This window comes from Rhipicephalus sanguineus, chromosome 6 (genome assembly GCF_013339695.2).
Source record: "Rhipicephalus sanguineus isolate Rsan-2018 chromosome 6, BIME_Rsan_1.4, whole genome shotgun sequence".
Classification (NCBI taxonomy): domain Eukaryota; kingdom Metazoa; phylum Arthropoda; class Arachnida; order Ixodida; family Ixodidae; genus Rhipicephalus; species Rhipicephalus sanguineus.
Window position 1 is genome coordinate 126,322,782 of NC_051181.1, and position 14,289 is coordinate 126,337,070.

At 50.6% G+C, this 14,289-nt stretch overlaps 1 protein-coding gene across 1 annotated transcript in view; it reads right to left on the reverse strand.

Moving 5' to 3' along the window:
- Positions 1 to 1,019: 1,019 nt before the first annotated feature.
- The window catches only part of LOC119396366 (uncharacterized), a 32,495-nt gene continuing 19,225 nt past the window's right edge, over positions 1,020 to 14,289 (reverse strand). The window contains exons 5-7 of the mRNA XM_037663559.2: positions 13,911 to 14,207; positions 5,203 to 9,861; positions 1,020 to 3,884 (exon numbers count right to left, since the gene is read on the reverse strand). Coding sequence (XP_037519487.1) covers positions 2,166 to 3,884; positions 5,203 to 9,861; positions 13,911 to 14,207 — 6,675 coding nt within the window. The 3' untranslated portion in view covers positions 1,020 to 2,165. The remainder of the gene's footprint in view (positions 3,885 to 5,202; positions 9,862 to 13,910; positions 14,208 to 14,289) is intronic.

Below are 14,289 nucleotides of genomic sequence, written 5' to 3' on the forward strand. Positions count from 1 at the left end.
ACGGCCTTGCAGTTCCCACGGCTCTTTTCCCACCAAGGAATGAAGAGGTCAGAATCTGTATACACGACTGCTTGCAGAATACATGCTACAATGTTATCAGATAGGTGTAAGACTGTTAACACTAGGAGCAACATTCTGTGACACCAGTATTAACCAGCGTTTAGGCGAGGGCCGAAATGCGAGAGCTAGTGTGCTTATAAATGCACACTGAAGAACTTAAGATGGTCAAAATTAATTCATAGAACCTTCAGCGATGTGCCTCATTATCATTATAGTACGCGGCTTTGACACACAAAAACCTCAGAATTTATGCTTTTCTTTTTCAGAAGCTTAATGAGCATGCTAAGCTAACACTGCAGCAACTTGTACTCGACTTTACTGGCATAAAGAGATGATTATCCCTTTACGATTTTCCTTCAATGAGAACACTCAAGCAAAACAAATATTATTCAACCATGTTGCAGTTGCACAAAGTATGATGACGTTGCTTCATTTGTGTAGAGTAGTCTCTCATGCAACAGTGTTTAGGTGCCTGCCACCAATGAGGGTGATGTGTGTGACAATGAACCAGTCGCTGCAGGGATGACCGATATCAGTTGCCCCTTATGCAAGACCTACTGTATACAACGAGTGCGATGGTGACAGTTTCTGTAACACGGCAGCTGCGTCGCAGAAACATACTAAGTTTGTTCAATTTACCCACTCTGGCTCGGGAAGTGCTGCACGTCATTAGGTCCAGTGACGTGACATGGCAACATGAACGTGTTGCCATTGGTTTTACACAGCGCAGGCTTCGTGCAAAAGAAGCTTGCAGCAGACCGTGCACTTGCAAGAGACGCAGTGCGTGTTTGTTTCGACGTGACTACAGAACTGTCACTGAGAGAGAATGAATGAGCTTATAAAGCACAGTGCAAGATCAATTGTACTTGTAAAGCAGTTCCAACTGCTTCCAATTCCAATTTTACCATGCAAGCGAGTAAGTCTACAGCAGTCACACAGCAGGTGCCTGCATACAGCAGTACAGGTTAAAAAGTTTTATTGTATAGTGAAAGTATTTTACAATTGAATTTTTGAAAAGAAAAAGGAAAGCTTGGTTCCAAGCAGGGATATTTACAGGTGCAGACTATTGTCCATGTGCAAAAACAAAAGGTAGGTCTTTATGTACAAAAGTTAAAATACAGTTGGATGCCTTCTGGCCGCACAATTCTGCACAAAAAATTATATAGACTACTCAGCTTTTATCAACGCACAGGGCAGAGCACAATTTTCAGTTTTCTCAGGATTGTTGAGTGCTACCCGCACGCAGACACGACTAGAACATGCCTGTTCACACAAGACAGCCGCATGACTTTTTTGTGTGTGTGTATTTGAAAGCCGTGCCCTCCTTCCACAGCCACACCGAAATGCCCCTAAAGAGCGCTAGCGCTGAATCTTTTGCTCTAACAACTGGCCATGAACGGGAAATGAACTGGTCGACAGCCAAATGCTACAGCAGGGCCCATTCTACCGACGTCGGGATTGGAGGTGTCGAGGAAGGCCAAATAAGTTACAAGCACAGCATCTCATAAATTAGCTTTAGAAAAATCTCAGTAAAATATATGTCGACGATGAAACATGACTGCACTCTCGCTCTCTCAGACACAAACACTATGTACACTTTGCAGCCAGCCCGCAGCAAAAATAACGAACTTTTCATTTCACAATTCTCTTACACGCGAAAGAATGATGTATAAGGCTACGATCAACCAAACAACAAATAAACATCTCAAAAACAACCCACAAAAACAACAATGCTTGATGAAGGGAGGGAAGGAAAAGAAAAAGAGGACACAATGAAGTTGGCATCTGTTCTGGTGCAATAAGCCCGCCTAACAGAAGAAAAAAAAGGAACAAAAGGATGGCTAGGGTTGATGACGTAATGAGTGCACTATCTGTTGCAATGCAGACAAGTCCAACAGAACATGCACACACACAGGCAGGCCTTGAATGGCACTGAAGTTTCGGCGCTGCATGTTCCCCAAATCCAATGCCCATTGCACACGAGTACAGTTATCACAGGCAGAGACGCAAAGCAACTCTTGAGCTTCTCAACGGGCCAGACCCCCCTCCAGTGGTATGGGGGCCACACACTTTCTTCCACCTCACACCAGAGATTCCGCCGCGGATCATCTCGTCCTGACCTTTTTCGTGGCCGATCGTGTTTTGCCACCACTCGACGATGAACTCCGCGTCAAGCGCTTCCTGGGTGACGAGTCCTCGCAGCATGGGCAGCTGCGCTTGACCGACGCCTCCCGCGAGCGCGTGCGACACTGGCTGGTGCACGGTTTCTCATCCCCTTCTTCCAAGCGGGGCTCCGCGAGCTTCTCGTTGGCCAGGACGGCGGCGGCGCCCGTCCCGTCCGACTCCTCGCTCATGTCGCCCGCCTCCTCCTCGTCTTCTATGTTAGGAGAACCGTCCGCAAAGCTGAGCAGGCCTTCCTGGTCCTGAATGGACATCACGTTACGGGGAGCAACGAAGAAGTCCAGACTGTCCGTCCCGTACTCGCCAAGAGACTCAACCGCTTTGATGTCCTCCAGCAACGCTGCCTGGTCAGCCGCGTTCCAGGGCTCTTGCGAACCCTGGCCCTCTTCGTCGTCCTTGATGTCGTCGGTCATCCCCATGTGCTGCACCGTAGGCTGTATGTCGTCAATGTCGTCCTGAGCGTCACCACCGTGGTTGGCTCCCGCCTCCTTTCCGAGCAGGCTCTCCAGGCCAGCTCCGGCTTCCAGCGCTTCGTTAACCTCGTCGTCGTCGCAGTCCATTGACCCCGCCACTGGGCCGCCGTCCCTGTTCACTAGCGGCCCCCTCGTCGACGTCCAGGCGGACATCTTCGCCACTTCCAGGGACTCCAGAATGTCCGCCGGATCGAGGTTCTTGGAGAGCTCTGGCGAATCATGGCTTTTGACCTGCTTGGAAACAAGACTTCTGGGAGCCTGTTGCTTCGCACTTCCCGTGACCACGTCCGAAAGAGACAGCTCGTGTGGATTGTCCTCTTTTCTCGAGAAGTAGTCTCGCGGAGTCTGAGGAATGACGTTAAAAGATGCATTGTCGCAAATGAGTGATGAGATGCCAGGATCCGACGGTTCGTCCTTGATGCCGTACAAAGCACTCTCCTCCGAATCTGAGGGAAGGCCAGGACTCTCGAAGGACAGCCTCTGGTCTTCGTCGATGGACTGAGCACAGAACACCTTCTCCGGACTTGAGTTTTCATCGTCCTCGGCTACATCAAACAGCGTGCGCTTTGGGGGCTGGGGCGAATGCTTTGGCGTTTTATAGGGCTGGGGCGTTGGCGTGTTTCTCGACGGCTGCTTTGTCACCGCGACTCGCTGCTGCGGAGAGGGGGTGTCCCTCGAGCCGTGTGACGGCACGTGCAGCGACTTAAACACCATCTTGTGCACGTTCTTTTGATGCCGGCGCAGGTTGTACGCGGAGAAGAACCCACGGTTGCACCGGTCGCACGTGAACTTCGAAGGCGACTGGAGTCCATTCTCCTGGCAAGGGCCACCAGAAGTGGCCATCTTGGCCTTCATGGCCAGCTTTTTGGAAAGGCTGGAGCCACCTTCAAAGATACTCTCGCCAACCGAGGACGGTGTCATGGTGTCCCTGGCGTCACCGTCCGAGTTCAACTGTTCGAGCAGCAGTGATGACTGACTAGACCACTGGTATGGATCACAATCTGGCTCGGAGGCGACAGAGTCTGAAACGTACAGGATGCTGTTTAACTCGTCTTCGTGCTGTAGACGGCGCAGCAGAGCTTTCTCTTCATACAGGTCTTGCACGTCACAATCTGATGAGTCATCACTAGAGTAGTCCAACTCATATTCTTGGCATTCTCTAATAGTTGCCTGTGGAAATAAAAAGGAAATGAAATGTAAGCATACCAAGAGGTCACAAATGTAGCACATGTAATGGAACACAGATGCACACGCATATTATATATATATATATATATATATATATATATATATATATATATATAAAATGTAGAACCTGCTTACAGGTCAAAAAGCACAACCACAGTTTATGTCAAGACAGGCATTTCTGAGCAGACTGTATATGCAGCGTGGATAGCTCTGCACAGTGTCCAGTTTATCCGAGCACCAGCGATTGTTTTAAAATGTGTAGCCCTGCACATATGAACACGTGACGACCACCAGCCATGCCGGCTGCCAGTTTGCACAGAAGAAAGCTTTTCAGGGACAAGATTGCATTATAAATCCCTAAATTATATTACTACAGTTCTGGCAGTGCTTTTACTTCATTACAGTGACCTACACAATACAAGTGGCATACATGACAGCCACCAGTTTCGTGATTTGTTGCATCTTCATGAATGACAAAAAATGAGCAAAGTGTTCAGACTGTTGACCAAGCATTCCAATGATCATATGATTGAGCGTTAATGCAGATAGCCAGCATGAAAATGAAGCACATTTGTATGAATCTCCAAAGAAACAAATATGGATAAAGAATTTTTTTCCTTCACACGAATATGCAGAAAAACGTGTACTGAAGAGGCTCAGCATTACAGCTCTCGAGTTCATTCACAATGCAAGGAGACAAATTCCAGCAAGACACACAATTCAAATTTTAGATGAGCACACAAACGTTATGCCCATAAGTTTCAGCAGTTCACATTTGAGAGAACACAAGAACAGGACAGAGATGCAGCATGCTGTTCTGCCTATGTTGCTAACTGCTTGTATGATTGCCCTGATGGGGAAGTTTGAAAATTTGTGTGCAATGTTCATGAAAAGAAGCTACCAAGAAATATAGAGAAAATCTTTCAAATGGTGCTTGTGAAACAACAGCTCATACCATCACCGAGTACTGCATTGTGCACGAGCGCAATTTTCAATTGAAGGTTTGAGCTGAGTACTAAGGAGACAACTTTATGAAACAATACACCAAAGCTTTGCAGCAAAAATTTTGGAGAATGGAATGCTGGGTGAGTCAGTACAAAGCACTCATGTCATCACCTCTCCTTTGGTGTTCTCCGTTTTTGCGCACACTTTTTCCCCGAATGGTTTCACAACATGCACATGTCCTGAACAGAAATTGAATTCAATCTATTTTAGAAAAAAAAAAAAAGAAGCTAACCACTGGGAAAGAGAAATGCCTGGCAAACAAATGGTTAACTCGGAGGAAGTTGCTTTTGCTTACCTCAGTGTCTACTTTAATCTTTTCTTCATCAGCAACCAAGAGGCTGCAGCGAAGAGCATCGCAGATGGCTGTGAGAGACTTTGACATAGACTGGGAAAGGGGCTGCTGCTTAGGCTGCGCTGCCAAGCGGGCCTTCTGGGCTATGGCAGCTTTCTTGCGACGATAATAAGCCTTGACGGACTCCTCGTCCTCTTTTGGCCTCTCATTCCGGCCCGTCGGCATCAGCTCGGCACTGTTCACGGGGACGTAGGTGGCACCACTGGGACTCGGATCCACCAGGTCTTCTGGAAACGGCAAGTGTATTCCAGTGCGCTGGTTCACGACACTCGTGGCCACAGCAGTTGCAGCTTTGGCCACGGGAACGACTGCCGACTGGCTCTTGCTCACAGCGACGGAAACTGCTGGATTCTGAATGTCTTCCTCAGCCAGGGCGACTGGCACGCTTGCTTGGGTCGTCGCAACGCAAGGAGTCGCCGATGCTGCGTTCTGAGTGGAGGCCAGGACCGTCTGAGCTGTTGATGCCACCTGCGGTGTCTGTGCAATGGAGATGACGACGCTTTGTTGTTGTTGGAGGGCCGAAGCTGCCGCCTCCGTGGGTTTGCAGGCGTTCGGCGCAGGCTTCTGAAGCAATCTCGCGAGAGGCACCGTCACTTGTCGAGTGACAACCTTCTGCGTCACAGGCACGGTGATTTGGCCAGCCACGGAACTAGGAGTGACGACGGCCATGGGCACGCCCATCTGCATGGTTGGCATGGTGAGATGGGTGACACCGGACAGATTGGTGATGGGGAGTGTCTTGCAGACGGACTGTGCCAGTACGCGGGTGGCACCGGTGACAGATACCGTGGCCTGAGGACTGGTGTACACGATGGGCACCTGCTGCTGTGAGGACACAGGGGCCAGCAACTTGGCCTTTGTGACCTTCACAGGAGGCATGTTGCAGGCCTTCCGGTACTCCATGGCGCCCGGCTTGCTGCGTATCGGCATCCAAGTTTTCTTGATCGCCATCGCACTTGGTGCTCCCCCCGCCGAGGACACCGCTGCCGCCACACTTGTTGCCGCAGCTGACACAATCACCGTGCCTGTGCCGTCGACGACCGAAACCGCCCCTGCGTTTGCATCCGACACCACTGCAGTGCCGTTTGACTGTAGCTGCTGCAGCTGGGCTTGCTGGATTTGCTGCTGCCTCACTTGCTGCTGCAACTGTTGCTGCTGGGCTTGTATTGACTGCTGAATCTGCACCTGCTGCTGTACTTGTTGCACCTGCTGCTGAACTTGCTGCTGAACTTGCTGCTGTACCTGCTGCTGGACTTGTTGCTGCACTTGTTGCTGAACCTGCTGTGCCAAGTTTGCTGCATCGGTGACAATCTTTGCTTGGCCGGGGTGGTTCTTGAGTATGATGACTGGCATACCTCCAGCTGACAGTGTGGAACCCTGCTGAAGCAGGCTGTTGACAGGAATCATGATCTTGCCTGCTATAACACGGCCCCCAACCAACCCGCCCTGAAGAGGGAGAGTAAGGGCTGTGATGTTCGTAAGCCCTGCCTGTCCTCCGAGCTGGTCTGCCGAGAGCACAGTGGTACCACCGGCAGCGTTCATCTGTGCTATGGCACCAGGAACAGTGTTGAGCCTTACCAGCTGCTGTAATTGATGCACAGCTTGCATGTTCTGAGCACTGACCATCGTCGGCACAATCTTGGCCGAAACCACGCTAGGTGCCCCACTGCTCGCAACAGTTCCGGCTACCGTCGTAGAGAGCGTCGTGGAGCCACTTGTAGAGGCAGCCAGTAGACCGGGCAGAGCATTGATGGCGATCTTCTGGTTCCCAACGTTCAGCACCTTCTCTTGGCCGGACAGCATGGCAGCGTTCAAGATCTTCATCGGCAGCATGCACACACCCGGCGTGTCTGCCTTCATGCCTGCCTGCCCTACCTGCTGCTGAAGTGCTCGTGAGTAGACGGGCAGCCTGAGGACTGTGGCTTGCCCCTGCTTGAGTTGGCTGAGCACTTGGCTTGCGTCGGTAGAAACATTTGTGATCAGAGAAGCACCTGACGAGGCTATGTTAAGTGGCTGATTTGCTTGCAGCGAGCAGTTGCTGCCGGACTGCTGTGCCGGGGTCGTTGTGGTGGACGTTATGACCTGTTGTGACATGTGTGGTGCACCAATCACTTGAGGCACCACCTGTGTCTGGGACGGCCTGGTGGCTTCTGCTATTGCATTAGGAACGGATGTTCCCAGCGAAGGTTCTGACACCGGCCGCGGCGACTCTTGAACTTGTGGCGAGGTCTCCTGCTGCAACGACATCATGTGGCTGGGCAGAGGAGATGGAGCAGAAGTTATGGTGCGCGACATTGTGGGCAACTGCAGCTGGATTGTAGTTTCTGCGGCCTGCTTCGGTAGGTCAACAGCACTGCTTGATATCATGGCCGCAGGCATTACAGCGCTCTGACTTGCAGACGTGGAGACCGGCACGGCGGATTGAGTGCCGCCCGCTGTCTTCACCAAGTAAGGAACATTAGAAGCTGCTGCTGCTTTAGAAGCCTTTGCATAGTCCTTCAATGGACGAACCATAGTCGGCAATGGCCTCGAAGGGAGCATAAGAGAGTTCTTAGCAAGATTGGCACCTGCAGGCGCAGAGGACATCACGGGGGGTGCTTTTGCCACAACCGTAGTCAAAGCTCTGGAAACCAGCACCGGTAGTGCTTTACTGACTGTTGCTGGCTGTGCCTTCGTAATAATTGCATGTGGTTGTGCTTTCGTGACCGGCACTGGTGAAACCTTTGCGGACGCCATAGCATGGGTCTTGGCCAGCAGTGTTGCAGCCCCTTTCAATGTTGGAACTGCCACAGGGACAACTTTAGGTGCAGATAATGTCGTCGGTGTCTTGGAGACTGCTGTAGCTGCCATTTTAGATGCGGTTACAGCTGCTGCCTTTGAGGCAGCCATTGGCGTTAGGGCTTTGGGGATCGATACTGACTTGGCTGGTGTGGCAGGCATCATTGACGCACCCTTTACAGATCGCATCGACACCTTTACAGGGACGGTCTTCTTGCTAGAAAACTTTGGCCTCTTTATCTGGTACCGCAAGAACTGCTTCAGGGGCGTGGTCTGAAGTCGGGCTTCAAATTCAGAGGCCACCCTCTGATACGCTGGGCCCTGTGGCAGATTTAGCTTTGACGGCGACGCCTTGGGTGCTGTGGCTCCGTCTGTCCACAAATAAGCCCTCTTAGACTCGTCGTCTAGCGAAATGTTGGGCAGGGACATGACGGGCACAATTCGGAGACCGCTCTTCTTGTTCACCAGGTGATTCGGTGCACTTCCCGACAGTTTGTCGAAGCGCTCCAGCACAACGCGTAGGGTCTGCAGGCACCCACCGCCAGTCGGAGCAGGCGCGACTAGTCCTTCTTTCTTCTTGTGGGACCCTTTCTTCTGACTTTTCTTCTTAACCTTGGGCATCCCAACCTGTAGCGAATCGTGTGCCTTTTCTTCTTGCAGGGGCGGCGCCAAAACTGTCGGATCGAGGTCCATGGGCTCTAAGCCAATTGTTTCCAGTCCAGTCGCGTCAAGCTCAGTAGAATCGAGCCCTGCGTCCTCCAAGCCGGTTGCGTCGAGCCCCGTCGGACAAAGCTCCATTGGGCCGAGCTCGGCGGAGTCTAGCTCCGTCGTGCCGAGCCTTGTCAGACCGAGCTCCGCCGTGCCGAGACCGGCCATGTCCAGCCCCGCCGACTCGGCGAGTCCTGTCAGACCAAACTCCGCTGTGGCATTCTCCGCTACGCCGACTTCCTTCTTATGCTTTTTCGAGCTTTTTTTCTTTTTTTTTCGAGACGACTTGCACTTGGCGTTTGCCCTCCGTTTGTCCCTGCGCTTGACCGGCATCCCCGTGCTGTCGAGGACTTTCTTGATGTGCAGCTGGGCTCTCCGTCTCGCCTCTTCGTCACTCTCATCTTCTTCCGAGGCCGAGTCAGTCTCGCTGTCGGCGCTGCCGCAGTACTCTTGAGGCGGCGTCCTGCTATGCCCGCCGGTTCTCCAGTTCCTCAGTGCTGCTCTTCGGCTCTCGAAACACTCCAGGTACCAGTGCCAGTCGGAACAGAGGTTAACGCTTCTCGGACGCACGCACTCCAAAACAGTCACAAAGTCCTTGAGAAGCCTGTAAGGAACTCCATCAAGCTGCTGGTTGAGAATCGGGTGCCAGAAGTCCATTTCGTATTCGGGTCTTCCGTCCGCCAGGGCGGGACTGGTCTTCTGCTCCACTGGCTGATCGTTGCAGCGACCACCGCAACGACAGGCCTGGCCGTCCCCAACGTCCTCGATCGCGTGGCGACCTGGACCTCGTTCTTGAGGCGAACTGGTCTGGACGCCGCCGCCATTGTTACCGTTGTTGACCGACTTGACCTTCACTTGTTCGGTGAGTCTCTCGAGCTGTGCCAGCCGCTCCTCCGTGGGATCCAGGGCGAAGGCACTGAGGACGCACTCGCGCGACACTTCGGGCAAATCGGGGAACAGGGTGGCCAGCTTAAGCAGAACACCTGCCATGTGCACCTCCATCTCTCGAACGTTGGCCCAGTTCTCCCAGTGCATGGCGCTCTGAAGGGAGTTGATGTCTGTTGTCAGCCCGCGCACAAAAAGGTCCAAGTAGACTGGGATCAGCCGTCTTCCATACTACGTGTGCAGAGAAAAACAAGAAATACCGCAGTCAAATAACCGTGACAACTTTAACATCAACTAAGGCACACAGCCTGCAAATCAAATCGACTGACTTGTCTCAGATGTAGCAGGGCAATGAAATATACACATACACAGAAAATTGGGAGTACACTATAACCTCATTATAACAAAGTTACATCTGACACGAAAATGACTTCGTTATATCCGAAAATTTGTTATAAACGCGCATTCATAACACTGCATCTATGACAACACTATTTTTCATTTCCTTTGTTATAACCGATAATTCGTTATATCCGTGTGCGTTATATCGAGGTTTAAGTGTATGTAAGGAACCCAATAAAGCGTATCTTTATCATAATCACTATAATTACTGCTACTGTTACTACTACTACAGTTTGCAAAGAAAGCACAATCCTTTAACAGGGGTTAAAGGGACGCTAAAGGCAAATATTAAGTCGATGTTAATTGTTGAAATAATGGTCCAGAAACCTCGCAGTGCTACTTTTGTGCCAAGGAAGTGCTTATTTTGAAATAAAATCATGTTTTAGTGGTCCGCATTGCGTTAGCGCACTTCATCACCCGCCTGAAAGCAGTGTTTCTCACGTCACTGCTGCCATGCCCAACGTTGCCCGCCTTTACTGCGCGGCGGCGTGTACTGGCGGCGTGCACCATTCGGGCATCCGGCAACATCACATGCACGCGGCATTGCATCGAACTTTCTGTCAGAGCGACTTTCACGAACACGCAAAACACACGCGGCAGTACGCGATACCAAAACTACCACTGAGACGCAACCGTGGGAGCGAAGCAGGGTGCCGGGCGAAGCGCAGTTCGGCGAAAACGGAACCTTTGAACCACGTGCGCCATTCCCCATGGCAACGCCAAAGAGGCTCTTTTTTCCATGAATCAAACAGAAACGAACAAGCAGCATTTTATTACGTCTCTTGTTGAACGGAAGGTTCTTTTTTTTTTTATTGCAGCTAGTTTGATTACGAGTGATTAATTGAAGTCGAACTCTCTCACGTCATTGGGATCATTTTCAAAATGTGCCGCTCATCGTGCGATACATTTAGCTTAATTTCTCGGTAAGTAGGGCACTGCCATTTTAGACGTTGTCATACATTGAGGTTTTACTCTGACATAAATTATTTGCCTTTAGTGTCCCTTTAATGTCACAATCTACAACAAAGAATTTGCTTTCAATTCCACTCGAAGTTTTGCTACCATCCGTTTCTGTATATTGGCTGACCCGTTCTGCACACGATCAATGTGGAGAGCTGCTGCTGTTTTGCCTTTTACAAAAATAAACAGTAGAGCAAGCGAGGTGTTTCAGCCGTGGTAATTGAGTCATTGGCTACTTATTGCAACAGAAAAGACAAGATAGTGTTTTGGTGCCAGTATTCTTTTTAGAGGATAAGGGGGAGACCCTGCTTTAGACGCATATTTCTTTATTTTTAGTGACTTTTTATAAAACTTTCACAGCTTAAGCATATTTATGTTCTGATTTCAAATATACAATTATTTTTCTGGTACTCATGCATTTCTTAAAATATCCATCATTTCACATGCCTTATTAGGAGAACGGTTTCTTTCTGAACTGTGAGAGTTAACACAGCTATTCAGCCCATCACAATAATCCGGAATAAATGCAGTAAAACAAGTATGCATATTCTAAGCCAACTTGAACACAAGTTACAGTAGGTGGAACTCCGGTATATGTTGAACATACCGCAACTTTTGTTCAAATGAATAACATCCATTCTTGTCTCACTGTATACAGCTCTCATTCTAGATCATTGCGATATGTTGACTTGCTTTGCAAATCTCGTAGTTTTGAAAAAAAAAAAGAAAAAGCGGGAAGTTTGCACTAAGTTGCGCAAAGCTTGGCAGGACGAAGCTGGCTGATCCTCAGCTCGTCGTGCGGCAGCACAGGAATCACCATGACAGCTGTGGTAGGACCCATAAGAGTTTCCTAAAATTAACTAGAGGGGACTTTGGCGCTGCGATCGTTCAGCTACCATGGGAATGACGGGTAGTACACAAATTTGCCTAGTCTTCGTACTTGCGGGCTTGGAACGCACTTGTGGCTTTGTTTATTGCCGTGTTTTGGTTTTCTTTCGGATAAAAGAATGGACCGTTGTGAACTTCGTGACCAGGTTTGATTTGGTGAGCCTAAAAAAGTTAAAGTGGTGAAGTGGGACTGCTGACTTTTGCTGAACTTTGTTTTGCGACAAGGCGGGTGCAGGCGACGCGCAGCCAAACGGAGCCGAAAGAACGAAGTCTAGACAAATTTGTGTACTACCCATCATTCCCATGCTGGCTGAAGCGTCATGCGTTGCAGCTCCCATAGACACCGGTGCCAGAGTTCCCTCTAGTAAGTATTGTAGAAAACTCTATGGTAGGACCCAGCATGCTTGGCTGAAGAAGCAGCAGCCAAGAGACTGCGACGAGCGGATCCGGAATACATGGAAAGCTTGCCACTCTGAATGTGTTGAAATCTCTGGCCCTGACCCTGGTAAGAAACTGTGGCGGTTGCTATGCAAGAACTCGGCGGCAGCATGGCTATTTTTAGCACAGGTGGCACACAGTTGTGGCGGTTCCTATGGCAACAGCACAACAGGGGTTTGTTGTTAATGGACTTCTTACTGGCAGCTTTTAACAGCGAAGCTGTTAAAAATCTTGCTCCGAACAATAGACACATATTTGTTATTTTAAAAACCACATATCATGTTAGAAATATAACAGCATAGAGCATAGACCGCTTATAACGTAAGTCGCCGGAGTCGCGAATATCCGCACTATAACCAAAACAACATTTTTGAAAGGTTGCACGTGTACAAAACATGACCAACAGGCAGGAGCACGATTCCGACTATCGCGGCATGCGACTGGGGCGTAAGTTTGCATCTGCTTACATTTGAATATGTTGAACTGTTAGCGTCCGCGGACCTGCGGTGCCGACATAACGAACGCGGAAAAAATGCGCCGTCACGGGAAGTTGCCGCGGTAACACACTGCGCGTCCGCGATGTCGAAAACGGTGGCGACCACAAACCACCACTCGAGTGTTTCACACGCACGCCCGCGTTTTCGTAAAAGATGTAAGTCACCCCTTCTAAATGCAACAATTGCAAAATGTTTCATTGACTCGGCACCAAACCGCAACTTCTGTAGTCCGCGGCCGCCGACATGGCAGCTAGCGCTCGTTAGGCCTAGCGTGCGCGTTGCAACTTGGCATGCCACCGCGAGAAGCTTGCCCTAGGCAACACGGAGATCGGGAGTAGAAGAGATCGCACTCGCGAGCTAAACCGAGGGCATCACGCGTGAAACGAAGTTTCGGTTCGCGATCGGGAGAACAGCCGCGGCAACTATCCTGAAAAAGTCTTTTAAGCTCGTCCTGAAAAAGTCTTTCAAGCTTGTAAGTCCGCCTGTTGGTGGCAAAGGCGAAAGCTCAATCGCGTCTCAAAGCATTGTTACTTGCGGGAGAATCGAGGTTGCACGCGCGATATAGACGAAGCAACGACGAAGCGCGCATGTCAAGCGGCCGAAGGGGGCAAAGGCTTCTCCGTCGGCCGCGCAACCGCTCCCCCTCCTCACACCACGCACCTGCGCCGGGCTGCTGTCCCCCACAGCCATCCCTTTTTTTTTTTCTCCCCCCCGTTCCTTGTTCGTTCGTTCCGCGTCCCCTCCTCCTTTGTAATGCCGTCGTCGCGCTAAGAAGCACGCTCGCACCCTCGCATCTCTGGGAATGTTCCGGCAGCCGCATTATAACCGGTCTTTCATCTCGGGGGTCTGCACAATAAGCGGTATGCGTATACATGGAGTTCTATGGGAGAGTAAACGGGAGTCAGAAAAAACCGCATTATAGCCGGTACTGCACTGTAAGCGGTTACGTTATAAGTGGTCTGAGCTGTATCTGGAATCGGCACACAGAAATACATCAGCCGTGAAAGTTTCATGAAAATCTGCTCAGAAACAAAAAGCATGTTTCCAAAGCAAGGTCTCCCCTTAAAGAAGAGGTAAAGGGCAAGACCCACTCACATGTTCCCACAGGACATCACAGAAGAGGTAGAACTGCGCGCTGTTTGCCGCATGCGGCAGCAGCAGGCGCAGCGCAGCACGTGCCACCTGTGGCACCGCATGGCCCTGTATCCTCTGTAGCTGGCACCATAGCACCATGAGCTCGCGAGTGCAGCAGAACGGCGACGCCTGCAGCAGGTCCCGAACCAGGAACACGTGTGCGAGGGCTTCAGCCACGTCTGCACGCTCGGGGTCGTTGGCCCTTTGCGTCAGGCCCCTCACCAGCTGGACCCCTTCGTGGCAAGAGAACCTCGAAGTCTGCCGAGGATAAAAACAAGGAGTGGGTAAGACTGCAGAGAAGAAGGGAAGACAGAGAACGCACCTACAGAAAAGCAATCAC